Genomic DNA, 13168 nt, shown 5'->3' on the forward strand with positions numbered 1-13168 from the left:
GTAAGACCTTTTTGAAATTGCAGTTGTGGGGAGGCCTTTTTGATAGCATGGTTCCGTTCAGATAATATATTTGCTCTTCTTTCTTCAGTTCTTACTGAGATAATTAATGGAAATCTTTTGGTTACCCAGAGGCATTATTAGAGGTATTATTCATAAATATCAAGGCTTGCAGTTTAAAAGAAACTGAAAATAGCACTGGAGACAGGAAGTGTCATCTGAAAAGAAATGATGAACAGAGTAGACTCCATGCAGCAACTATCAAGAAAATTACTGCAACCAGAGCAGTTCAGTGCAAGTATGCTCTGTGAACACAACCAGAAAGGAACTAAGTCCTCTGTTTGTTCTTCCTGATAGGTGAATGAGTTGATGTTTAAACTAAAGACTGTTGGAGGAGTGGATGTAATGAGAGGGAGGTTACACTGGGGTGAGAAATGTACCTTTTAATTGCAGTAAAGTAGTCACATAAAATTCAATAGTCTAATAAAAGGTGGAAGGGAAGAAAAACACCTGCCTTCATTTAAGCAGATGGCAATAAAAAGTAATCTGTCCTCCCCCCCCAAGCTATAGTCTCTGCTCTGTGTGTAACTCTGAAGTGCAAGAGTAGCTCCATGGTCATCTGCTGTGTGGCAATTTTTTGCCCTGTGAGCCAGACTATTCATATTCTGTACTTAGTTCACCCATTTTCTGGCCTTTTTGCCCTTGGAAATAGGAATAAATTAGTAAAACTCCACAGAAATTACTGCAAAACTCTGGATTTCATTTCTACAATAATTTGAGGTTCCACATTTTAGTCAACGCTGTATTGACATTCACATTGTGATGAACACAAGACTTTAATCTTTTCCCCATTCCCCTTTCTTTTTCTTTTTTTTCCCGACTGTATCCAAATGATCTATTCATGTCCTTTATAAAACATTCTCTTCTCCTAATTATTTTATAGTCAGAGAGGCTCCTGGTCTGGCTGACTATGCAGCTGCATGCACAGCACAGGATGGTGAGGCACAGTTGGAAAGAGAAGAGGATGCCGACCTCTTCAGCTGATGCAGGTGCTATCGCTGCTGAATTTCCAACCACCGACTCACCCTCCAGTTACTTTCCTTCAGGCATTCCCTTCTTCCCCTTCTCTGGGCATTAATCTCTGATTCTTTCTGAAAGCCATGCTCTTGGCAAGAAAACAAATCATTGCTTTCTTTATTTTAATCTTTCCTGTCACTTTTCAGGTCATTTAACGGTGCAAAATTTTATTTCATCTGTCTATATAGCAGCCTTCAGCTAGATAATTTTATGTTTTTCTGCTCTATTGTATTGCTATGCTTTAAGTATCTTGAAGTCAGTACTGTTTGCCAGTAAAATACTAACACTGATAAATATTAGTAATATTTGGTCTTACTTTTACTGGACTAAATTTGGAGAAATTGAATTCCTAGAAAACTGATAGGAAATCCCCTGATTAGCTCTGCAGCATTGAGTCACATCTGGTCAAAAATACACAGCTTCCCTTATTATTAGTTTTTAAAGCAGTTTTGTACATTTTTGGTTTTCCCTTTAAGAAGTATGAGGAATGTGAAATTAAGGTGCCACAAGTCAATTAAAGATTAATAGAATTAGAGGTGTTTGATAAAAATATTACACAGTTACTCATTATTAAATTTGCAGATGCAAATTCTGTTCCCATCAAAGATGATGCTTCAGTTTAATTAATTTTAATTTATGGAGTGTGCTGGATAGCACTGCATGAGTGGGCATATATTTGCTCAGCAATATTACCTCTTAAATGCCACTCTGGAGGCCGGCGATCTGAATGGTTTTGCGTCATCACACACAACTTTTTCACCCAACACAGTAAAAATTAATTTTAAAGCACTATCACATTAATCTAAAGGTGCTCTCTTATTTTTAGAGCAAGCATCTTAATCTGCCTAAAAGACAAAAATCAGTGCATCTGTTAGCACATTTGAGCAATACATTATGAGTAGGTGCCAATAGTTACCACAGAGACAATTTCATATTGCCTTGATTACATTTGAATACTACTTGTTCTCCTGAGAGCCTGCTTGGATTAGTTTTAAAATATTGCTCATATCCTACCTAGGAAAGGTGAAACTCACTGTTGCTGGGAAGGTTGATGCACCCTGTATTTGCCTTTAGAGAGCTGCTGTTTATTAAATTACACACAAACCACTGCACTGGCAGCAAGCATTTTCTCCTCAGTTTAGCCCTGCAGTACATGATCATAAATTTCAGAGAATATCTTGCCAAGGTAACCATCAGTCCTGTGTATCAGGCAGCAGAATCTAATTTTGTCTGCAGCTTTGATGTTGTCGATCCCTATCACATCACTCAGCACGTAAGCTTTTCTCTAAGTTCCAGAGCCATGTGTGATCCCTCATGATTTCTACTTACATTTCAGAAGGATTTATTCTAGATGTGGGATGAGACGAGACTGAACTCAACTATATTATGGATTACAGAGCATTTGAGGGATGCGTGGGTGGGGAGAGGAGACATTTGTTTGCTGATTCTGAACATTACTGTACCAAACAGTTTAGTTTCTGAGACGTGTGGCAGTGTTACATACAGCAGATCATAATATATACAGAGCGTTTGGGTCAATGCAAGTGCCTGCTTTCTTGAAATGTGGTAGGGGTTGCTGCTTTGCTGTCTTCAGCTGCAGCTGAAATACAGTAGTGGTGCCCTCTGACAGAAGTCTGAAGGCTGTGATTTTGTGTGGAGGGTCAAAAAGAGAGGAACTACTCAATCTCTATCAAGCTGTGCGTTTGTATGTGCATGGTGGAGGAGTAATTTTCTTTTTATTGTTCTTTTAATGTTTATTCTTCCGTTTGCTTTCTCATTGCATAAATAGCAGCAGGTCAAGTCAGTGAGTGGATGGAAGAGTAAAAATGTCTGTGTGGAGCTAGCTGGGCACCTTACTGCTGAGTTTTGTTTACATATGAGGATACTCTGTCTGGCTCAGAATAGACCATGATCCACAGAGAGCTGATACTTCCCCTCAGGATTGCCCCGTATGCCTATGTTATGCCTTAATTTCCACTGGCCATCTCCTCCTGCCTTCCAGTTGCAGACAGGGTAACCAATTAGATGGGTCTTTGGTCACAGCCATTCTCCTGCTTTCTCCCTCTTCATGAGATGAGAGCAGGGAGAATTCACACAAAGATTTGTAAACTGAGGTTTCTAAACCAAGCTGTTGGAAGGGTGCACAAAATTTGCTTTCGGTGTTGGTTTTGGATGCCTTTGTGCAGCTGGGATGCAGCAGGAGCCCAATTCAGAGAAGCACTTCTCAGTCTGCAGCAGCGACCTCAGCTCTCATTGCCCTTATGGAATGCAAATAATTCTGAAAGGATTTTCTCCCTGGAATCCTTGCTATATCAACATTTCAATGTGTATTTATGCTGTGTGTCTATGTGTCCAAAGACCAGGCATGGTCTTTGGACACATAGGCTCCTCTTCCTAGTGCCAGTCCTTGTGTTTGTCTTCAGCCTTCTTGTGGACTGGTCAGACAGTTGCTCTTGACTCTCTCTTGTTCCAAGCTGTATTATGCATAAAATGCTGGAAAGTTTGGAGACCAAAGCAGAGGACAATTAGACAAGAACAGAACTTTCATAACAGTCAGTGCTAGTCACCTGGTAATCAAGAATGACATTGGAAAACAAAGTAGTGCTCTGTCAGTTCAGAGCAGCAGAAAACAAGAGTTTAAATTTGGCACATGTCCTGTTCCAACGTACAAAAGAAATTTGCATTCAAAATGAAGGGTAGAGTCAGCAGAGACTGATTTTTGGAGACTAGAGAGCAGGAAAAGCTTTGGGAGGTACTCTTTGAAGAACAACCAGAGTACTTGCTGGAGTGGGCAGATGGTACCAAATCCAGGGCAGTAAATGTTGAGTCTGCTACCTGAATGTTTGCAGTATCATAAAAAAAAATATTATTTCTTTTGTAGATGAGAGCTGTAGAGCTCTGAAATCCTTATACTAATGCCTAAAACATAAACATAGAATTTTAGGCTTAGCATACTTTCTTTATCACTACAGAATTTATCAAATTTTTCAAAGGACTGGCTGAAGCAACTCTACGCTGATCTTAATGTATTTGTTTTTCTAATTGTTTTTTTGACTGGGTAGAAAAAATATATGAATAGAGTAATAGTAATAATAGAATAATGAAAAATGAATGACAATATTTTGCATTGACACACAAGGTGAAGTAGTACAGTTCAAAGATGTGTATTATCTGAGTGCAATCCCTATGGAAGTCACAAGGGTTGCTTTTAGGTTGGCTTGAAATTTTGCTAGAAGTAAGGTACTTCAGGTCCATTCTCACCAGGCAGCTGACAGCAGCTTTAACAGAAACCAAAGAGTCTTCTCCAAATATCTTCAGCTGGAATGAGAATGGCTTCCCTTTCCTTCTTTCCTTGAGCCCCAGGGATCTGGAAGTCCTAAAAAAGAACACAGAATAGCTGGAGTATTCTGCAGTCAGGTGTATTTGTAGACATGTAGAAAAGCATCTGTTAGCTGAGAGAGGAAAAAATAAAAAAGGCTAGCACTTCTGTCCTTTTCTCCAAAGTTCATAATTAGAATTCTCTTCTGTGGTCTCATCTTATAAATATTTTAATACATGGTTATCAGTCTGGATTCTCTCTCTCTCTCTCTCTCTCTCTTTTTTTTTTTTTTTTTTTCCTGGTCTGACTTGTCTTAGCTTACCACTTACAAAAGTGAAAAAATCCAGCTATGAAGCAGAGCCTGGAGATACTTATCTCACTGAGTATTTTTGTAATTCTGTTGGGCCTGCACTCTTGGTGTTGATTGAATAATAGCATCAGGATGGCTGGGTCTGTGCCCCAGTTTCTGCCTTTCTTCGCTCTGCACCTAATGAATGATATTAAGCTCACAAAGGAGGGCAGATCTAAGGGCCCAGAGGCAGTGAGTTCACTAGCTTAGGGGACTGAAATTGTTGCAGTTCAAAATGCTATCGTATATCTTGCTACTGCTAATTTGAAGTGGTGGATATGCTGTTGGCCAGCAGCAAACTGCTTTGGGTACTAAATAACAGCTCCTTATCTCCAGATTCACAGATGGATTTGTGGATGTCCCACTTCTGATGGTTAGCATTGAATAGCAAGTTTTGTAAATGATTCTTGGCAGGAGTATTCATTACATTTCTATTGAGATTTATCTCCACAGCTGAGTTTTCCTTTCCTTTTTTTTTTTTTTTCCTCTCTACCATGTAATTAAATGGGTGACCATCCTATGCAGAAGGAAATGCTTCTATTGAGGATGAAAAGAACTGAGAGTGAAGCCAGCTACGCACAGCATTAGGTTTTAAGCCAGCTTCACTTTTCAGTGGATATGAGAAAAAATACATAGATGTGACATATTCCTGGTCCGCACATAGTATTTTCATAAAAGACATGAGCATAAATATGTTGCATTCTTATAGCAACATTTTGGAATGGAGACAGATCCTTTCTCCAAAAGGAAACAAATGTTCTCAGTTCCTAGCGTTAGGTAATGAAAGCATATCTGTTGCTCTGCTGACAACAGTAAATATTTCCTGTAGTGTTCTCTGTTGCCATTTTAATGGCCGTACTCCCAAAGCTGACTAGACACTGCATTTTGCAACTGTTCTAAGAGACGCTCTGTTGATCGGAGAACCCGGCTATATTTGACAAGTTTATCAAAATGTGTCTGTGAATCCATATTCTCTTGAACTGTTTTGAAAATGTAAATATTTGGAAATAAGCAAAATGACCTGAGTATCACTTAAGTTATGCTTCTACCCATAGCTGACATGTCCATTTTTATGCTAAGAGGAAATTGAAAAAGAGATTTTTGAATTGGGAGAATGTTTTCTAAATCCTGGAAGAGTCACTGTGGACTTTCCTGGCTTTATTGGAAGCTGTTTTGGAACTCTGAATTTATGAGTGTGGGGTTTTTTGTTTGTTTGTATTAATTTATTTTTTTTTTTCCATCCACCTTCCTCCCCCTCTCTTCTTCTTCTTATTATTATTTTTATTTATTTATTTTTGATGTGTTTGTTCTAGTGCATAGGGGCAAATTAAGTTAAACAAGTTATTCCAAGATGTGCTGCTAAACGTTGTGGAAAACTTTCAGAATAAAAAAAAACAACGGCATGCTGCTCTTCCAGTGACATTTGTAGCTGCATAATTTATCACTGCCTATCTCATATCTTTCCACAATAGATGAAAAGAAACTTGATGTTTTCTGCAAAGTGTTGGTGAACAACATTGGTAACACCTCTTATGATCTTATTTCTATAAAGGTCTTTGATAGCCAATGAAATATTTATTCAAAGGTTAGGGACACTGCCTATAGAAATCAACTTCTGTAAGTAAAAGTGGACCATTAGCTTTTTAATTTCTTTTATTTCTTTATGTATATTTATTATCAATTATGTACACACTACTTCATAGTTAAAATATTTAGTCTGTGCTCATCAGAAAACTGTACTCAGTTGTGAGTCATATGTAATTTGCCAATAGGTGGCATGAGTGCATTGCTAAGTTTTGCAGGTGTAAACTGCAAATAACTGCTTATATTTAACTTTCTGAAGATGCTTCAGAAAGCACTGTCTGTCATGTTGGCAATCACCAGTTCCTGTATACTAACATCTGGCTGAAATCTGCAGCATGAGTACTGCATGTTGTTGATGATGATGAAGTATTTTTCTTATGGAAATAATACGGAACAAATAAATGTAAGTTAATGCATAATAGTTAAATGAAAAAGGAATGACCTGAAATCATTTGAGACTTTGAGTCCTCATAACCACACTGCAGCATGACATTAAAAAAAAAAAGGCAGTAACATTTTCTTATCAATTAAAGAAACATTAATTTGTACTTTTGGAGGTGGGGGGTGGGGAACACCGGGGGGAGCTCAAACCATTTTAATAGAGAAAGGTTCAAAGCCTACTCAATACAAGTGGAACAAAAAATCAAGTCCATTTTTAACTAAGGAGCAGTTTGAGAATTAATCTCTCCTGAGCATTGCATAGGTAACAGAAGTTTATTTAGGAAAGTTTAGGGTTTGTTTGGTTGGTTTTCTTTAGGTTCAGGGAAGGGAAGTGGAGGTGGTGTGGTAATTTATATGGAGCTGTAAATGTTGCAGTCCTACCTCTGTTAGCTTCAGACTTGAATCCAGCCTGAGGGCCTCTCCCAGCCTCATCTGGTAGCTCTGACCAAACCCTACCCTCAAGGTTGAAGCACTGTCCCCTTCTGCCCTAAGCATCACCACAACACTGATCTGAAGCCACTTATTTCATACTGGCTCACTCAGTGCTAGGTTTAGAATGTAGAGCTGAGTATTTACAAATAACATAAGCAGAATGAAATATTGCTTTTTCTTTTACCTTTTTTTTTTTTTTTTTCCAAAAAATTTTTTCTCAAGGATTTACTGGTTGTGATTTATCCATACTGGCTAACTTTCTAAATATAAATGATGTATTGAAGAGCAGCTATGAGCCTGCACAAATTCTCATTTGAAATTCTTCACCCTCTATTGTGTAAGTGGTCAATCAGGTGATTATAACTATCCGTCTGCCTTTGCAGCCTATGAATTGATTTGTGGTGTAAGAACATGGACAAAGTGTTTGGGAAGTGCCCATATAATGATTTTGATCCTTGCCCACTGCTCCATTTCTTCACCGATGTGGTAATTATCCTGCATTTGTTGATTCAAAACGTGTGATTAGGAAAGGGACATTCTGTGAGTTAAAACAGGTGTGGGTCATAGCCCATTTTTGTCATATGTGCAAACTGGCAACCTTCAGAATGGCAGCATCCACTCTTCTAAATGTATACATTCACTTTTCCCATCTTGGAACATTAAAATAGTATTCAACTTTTCATAGCAATTTCATACAATACACCTTAGAACTGTTCAAGATTTTTTAAATTTAGTAGCTGCTTTTTTTTTTTTCTTTTTTAAGCAACAGTGTCAAGATTTATGCTGCTTTGCATGAAAATTTTCCTGTCCGTTCTCTTTACTCAGAGTTGATTCTGCAGTAGAACAGTCCCATCCAAGCCAAGCTGTAGATCTATGTCAGTTATGTAACACCCTGAAGCTGGATCTTTTTGCAATTAATTGCATTTCCCCGTGTCTTTAGGGATGGGCAGAGGAAAGGTGTTGCTTATATGTTTCCATTCCCTCCCTCTCCTTGTTTCCTTCAGCTTACTCAGATCCCAGACTCTAAAGATACCCAAACAATTGGTGTCCATCAGTCTGAAAAAATGAGTTAGGCATATAATATAATAGCTTAACATTTGTCACTGCTCTCTATTGAGTTTATCACACAAAGTGAGTATGATAGGCAGTGTATAAAACACAGTGTCTGAAAATATTCTTTCAACAAAGGCTGAATGCATGAGAGACAAAAGACCAAATAAGTTAGCAGTAACACCCAATGTGTTTTTGACAGCTGTGTGAGTTAGAGTTGGGAGATGTATTTCAAATACCCTAATTCCTAGTCTTTGCTTTTGTGAGAGCAATTTTTTTTGCCCCATTAATCACAGGACAAAGAGCTACCACTTATATTTTCAGGTCTATCTTACTAGGTCTTCTGTGAAATGAGAATGAAATACTGCTTTAAACAGAGATGGTAACAGGTGGTCTGCAGGTACTTTTTGTCCAGATGTTAGCAGTAGAGTAAATGGAACAGAAAACGGTGCCCGTAAGGAATTTAGAAACATCTCCTCAATACATACAAGATTTCAGTCTCCACATGGTAGAAATAATAGCTCTAAAATAAATATGAATTACCATCATTCGTCTCAGTGGGATGTTGATTTTTGAAGTCGAAGTGCTAAGTTTAACTAAGTTTAAAATGAGATTTTTTTAAGATAGTTTTGAATAGGAAATGTCCATGTAGTTCTTAGCAAAAAAAAAAAAATCGTTAAAATTATAATAAAAATAAATTTGCTGGAGATCATTATTCTGGGCATATTATCTGTATTTAGTGTTAAAGACTTACAGCCTTTGCTCTTCTGTCCCTAAAAGCTTAGCAGCAAGGGGCAAGGCAGAATTAGATAATTCTTCAAAGCAGTGTTTTCCCTAATGTACCATGCAAAATGAACATTAACGAGACACAGGTTGGTTCAATTAAAATTTTAACATATTGAGGATATAATTTTTTAATTGTTCAGTTTTATCCTTGGAAACTATTTTCTGCTTTATTTATTTATTTATTTATTTATTCCATAAGTTGATTTTTGATAAGTTGATGTATGGTTTCCACAGCTAGGAGGCTTGAATTAAGAGAGCTCTATAATCCATAGAATCTGATTTATTTATTTATTTATTTTGTTTTGTTTCCCTCAACAAAGAATATTATGTGTCTTGAGCTTAAGAAGTGGTAGCTAAAATGTATGCTGACATCTCTATAATACTAGCATCTGTTAATGTGGAGCCAAAATGTAATATATTCATTATATGGAAGGCTACTTAAATCAGTGGCCTAACTGTGTTCAGCTTCCTCATTTAACCAAAATTCTTTGTTCTTCATAGTTATTGTGATTTAACCTGGCAGGCACCTAAGAACCGTACTACTAGCAGATCATGCTCTCCCTGAGCGACAGCAGCCCCCTCTATCCCTTCTCCAGCCAACTGCCTGGGACTACGCAAGGGACCACCTGCCTTCAGAAAAGAATTCAGGCCTTGGTGCTATGCTGAAGATTACATGTGGCCTTCTGTGACACGTGGAAAGAAACTGGGGACCTTCTGTTTCCCATCTAGTAAGCACTACATCTGTAGATCTAGGCATAATGGCAAGCTGGTGTCTTTGAATGATGTCAGTAACCATTTAACCATAGTTTTATTTAATTTTTCTGAACTTTCCATCATCTGTGCTATTCTTCTTAATGTCAATTTAACGTCACCTCACAACATAGAGGACAGCAGTAAAATATTCCTTCTCCTAAAGATACTGAAACTTTGTGCTGAAACAATTTACTCTTGCAATTACTTTCCTTCTGTTGTATGTGAGCTTGAGTGAAAAATTGCATCAGGCCCATACCTGCTGCTAGCTGGTGTAGAGTCAGTGACTTCAGCAGCTGAGTTAGGTCTGTTCATACCACTGGAATCACTGGCCCATGGACTGAGCCCATTTATTCAGTGGAAAAATACTGGCGTGAGCCCCATACTGCAGGTTTGGCTTGCAGACAGTTGAGACAATACTAAGACATTTTTAGAAAAATCAATGCCAGGGAGACAAAACTTGACACCCACCATCTTCTACACCAGTCGTGTTCCTCAAAAGGGCCCATATGAGCTGGCGCAGCACCTGCCACTGCTCTGAGCTGCTCAGCATCCCCTGGGAGCTGGTGGGGATGTGCCCAGATGGGAAACAGCTCCCTGCAAGAAAACAGTGGCGTAACATGACCCAGTGCTTGAAAAACAAAGTGAAGCAGGGGTTTTATTTGTCTCTGCTAAGCCTCCTGCTGCAAATTTATAGGCTTTTTAACTTGCTGTGCTACCTGTCAGTCTCTGAACAGATGCACAGCCTTCAGGCTCTTGGCACTTGCCAGCAACTGGCATCCTGCTGGGAACCGTGGGAGGACTTTCAGTATGAAGCAGGGCAACCTAATAATAGCACAGGAATGCATTGAAACCAGTGCTTGCACAAAGGAGGAGAGAAGGGTAACCTGTAGTTTGGCTCTTTTTTTCAGCCAGCAGAAGGATGTATAACGAAAAACCATAGGCCATTGACTTGAGCACTTGCTTAGCAGCAGGATGGTGAATACCTTGGCCAGAGTAACCAGATGTTTGAATTTCCCCAAAGCTGAAAGAAGCCATAGAAATGTAAAAATAAACTTCTCCAAGTAGATGTGCTTCTTAGGCTGTTCAAAATTTTACTAGATTCTTAGGCTGTTCAAAATTTACTAGATTTAATTTGCTATATGAGTAAAAACAGAGGGTTATTAAAATATACCTATACAAGACATGCATTTTTATTTTTCTTGATATTATAACCGTAAATCTCATTGTTCTTTACCTTAGAGATTCTGAGGGGTTTAGCTCAGTTGCTCTCTCATAAGCCACGTGCAATTTGAGTGAGCGAATGATGTGGGGCCGATGGTACATTTTTTTCTGATACTTCAGCAGGAGGCCTACCTCTGTGGTACCACAGGATATGGCAATAAAGATTCATATATTGGCAACCATAAACTGAGTCCTGGTATTCCAAAATGAAAGGCTGGGTATAGTGTAGGAGACGAAATAATTGTTGTTGTTGTTACTGTTCTCACTGTGGCTAGGGGATACAGCTGCTCTAGACTTTCATTTTTGCTATAATTAACTTTTTAGGTTAGATGACTTCAGAGTTGACAACATATGAGAAAAGAGAAATTATTGTTAACACAAGTGTAAGAACTCTTCAGTTGTGGCATTTCAAGGAATAATGGGAATTCTTGATGACCATCTCACCATCTGTCAAGGCAGAATTTCCCTCATCTGGTTATGATAATTTGGGCAACAGTAAAGTCTTCTTTATATTTATTTCTGTTTCTGGAAAGAAACCCCAAAATATTCAGTTGTAAAGATTATTATTAAGACTTTCAAAGTCATTCCTGCTCTGTCCTACTTCCTAGCACCCTATGCATTGGCAAAGGGCTAAAATAAGTTTGTTTTTTTCAGAACTGGGGAAAAAAAAAAAGTCCTGTCTGCTGTGAGAAAGAATATAAATGAGAATGAAAAATGTAGGTTTAGGAAAAGTAACATTGAGATAACCCCCAAAATTCCTCTTATGCTCACTGGTTTGCAAGAGGGCCACTTTTGAATGGAGATAGATAGTTTAGGAAAAGAGCACTTATCAAAGCTAAACTTCAAGCCTTTGGAAACTTTGGTCAGGAATTGATTAAGATGTATGGAAAAAATGTTGCTAGCTAAAAGATGTCTATAGTTTTTAGAGTAAAAAACCACGTGCTGACACTGTTGTCACTTAAGTACCAGCACGTGCATGTTTCCATCTTCCCCAGTGGGAGCAAGGTCTTCTGAGAGCCTCAGAAGCTTGGTGTTGCTCTTACAAAGCCTGGTACTTAAAATTCCACTGACAATGTTGTTACTAATGCTACTTCCTGAAGCCTTCTCAGAAAAGAAAATTTTGTTTGCTTAAAAGTATCTATAGAATATAGTGAGGAGGTGGGGTGTGCGGGTAGTCTCTTCAGTATTTTCAAGGCCAATTGATTTTTTAATTAACAGAAGTATGCTTGAAAATATAAAACATTCATTTCTGGAAATTGGTCTGCTTCCAGTTATTGCTGGAATTGTTTGGCAAGTCATATTTTTTAAAGTAGAAAATGAAATTCTCATGCAGAAAGATAAATTGTTTAACTTCCATAAAAGTCTTTTAACTAATTCTTTTTACCTCAGATTTTGTTGTATTTTGTTGTGTTTAGATGTGCAGCATATCTGCTGTTGTGATTAAAGAAGTATAATTAATTTGAAATGCAGTTTCATTATGGTTTTCAATGCTTGCTTCAAATTAACTTATAATTTCCATCAATTTCTTAGGCATTTCTTCTAGATAGCTATTAGTTTTACTCCCGTAATATAATCAAGCACATTCTCAGCAACAGGAATGTGTAAGTGCATACACATTGTTTGAAGTTAAAATAAATAAATAAATAAATAAATAAATGTTTTAGTTTACTTGTAAACTAAAAGAATTATGAAAATGTTTTGGCAATTTGAAAATGTTCCTGTAGTTTTTCTGGACCTTGCTTTATTTTTACTAGTGTAGAGAAAAATAGTTTAACTTGTGCTACCAAAATTAATGTCAAAACTAATTGACCTTCATAAGCAGATAATTTTATGCTTCTTTGAACATGGTCTGTAGGTTCACCCCGTTGATATTACATTCATTACACTTTTTCAGAAATTACTTTTTCTATAAAAACACTTAGAGTGACTTATCAGAATAAAGAGGACAAAAATAGTAGACATAAAAGTTCTAACTTATTTTTTTTGGTTGCAGAGTAGTCATTGAGGTGTGTGAAACAGCTCATATTGCATAGGAGAGATTGGAAGGCTTCTATTTGAAAAGGGTTTTATAAAAAATCAAGTTGCATATAATATGAAGAGTGCATTAGTATTGGCTAAGTATCATTAAATTGTGTTAATGCAATTTCATTAATCAATAC

At 37.5% G+C, this 13168-nt stretch overlaps 1 protein-coding gene across 1 annotated transcript in view; it reads left to right on the forward strand.

Moving 5' to 3' along the window:
* LOC311441264 (uncharacterized protein) overlaps positions 1-13168 on the forward strand; it is a 119289-nt gene that overhangs the window by 17490 nt on the left and 88631 nt on the right. Inside the window, exon 6 of the mRNA XM_084529170.1 lies at positions 9559-9763. Coding sequence (XP_084385296.1) covers positions 9709-9763 — 55 coding nt within the window. The 5' untranslated portion in view covers positions 9559-9708. The remainder of the gene's footprint in view (positions 1-9558; positions 9764-13168) is intronic.

The sequence above is a fragment of the Aythya ferina genome (genome assembly GCF_964211825.1).
Source record: "Aythya ferina genome assembly, chromosome: 9".
NCBI lineage: Eukaryota > Metazoa > Chordata > Aves > Anseriformes > Anatidae > Aythya > Aythya ferina.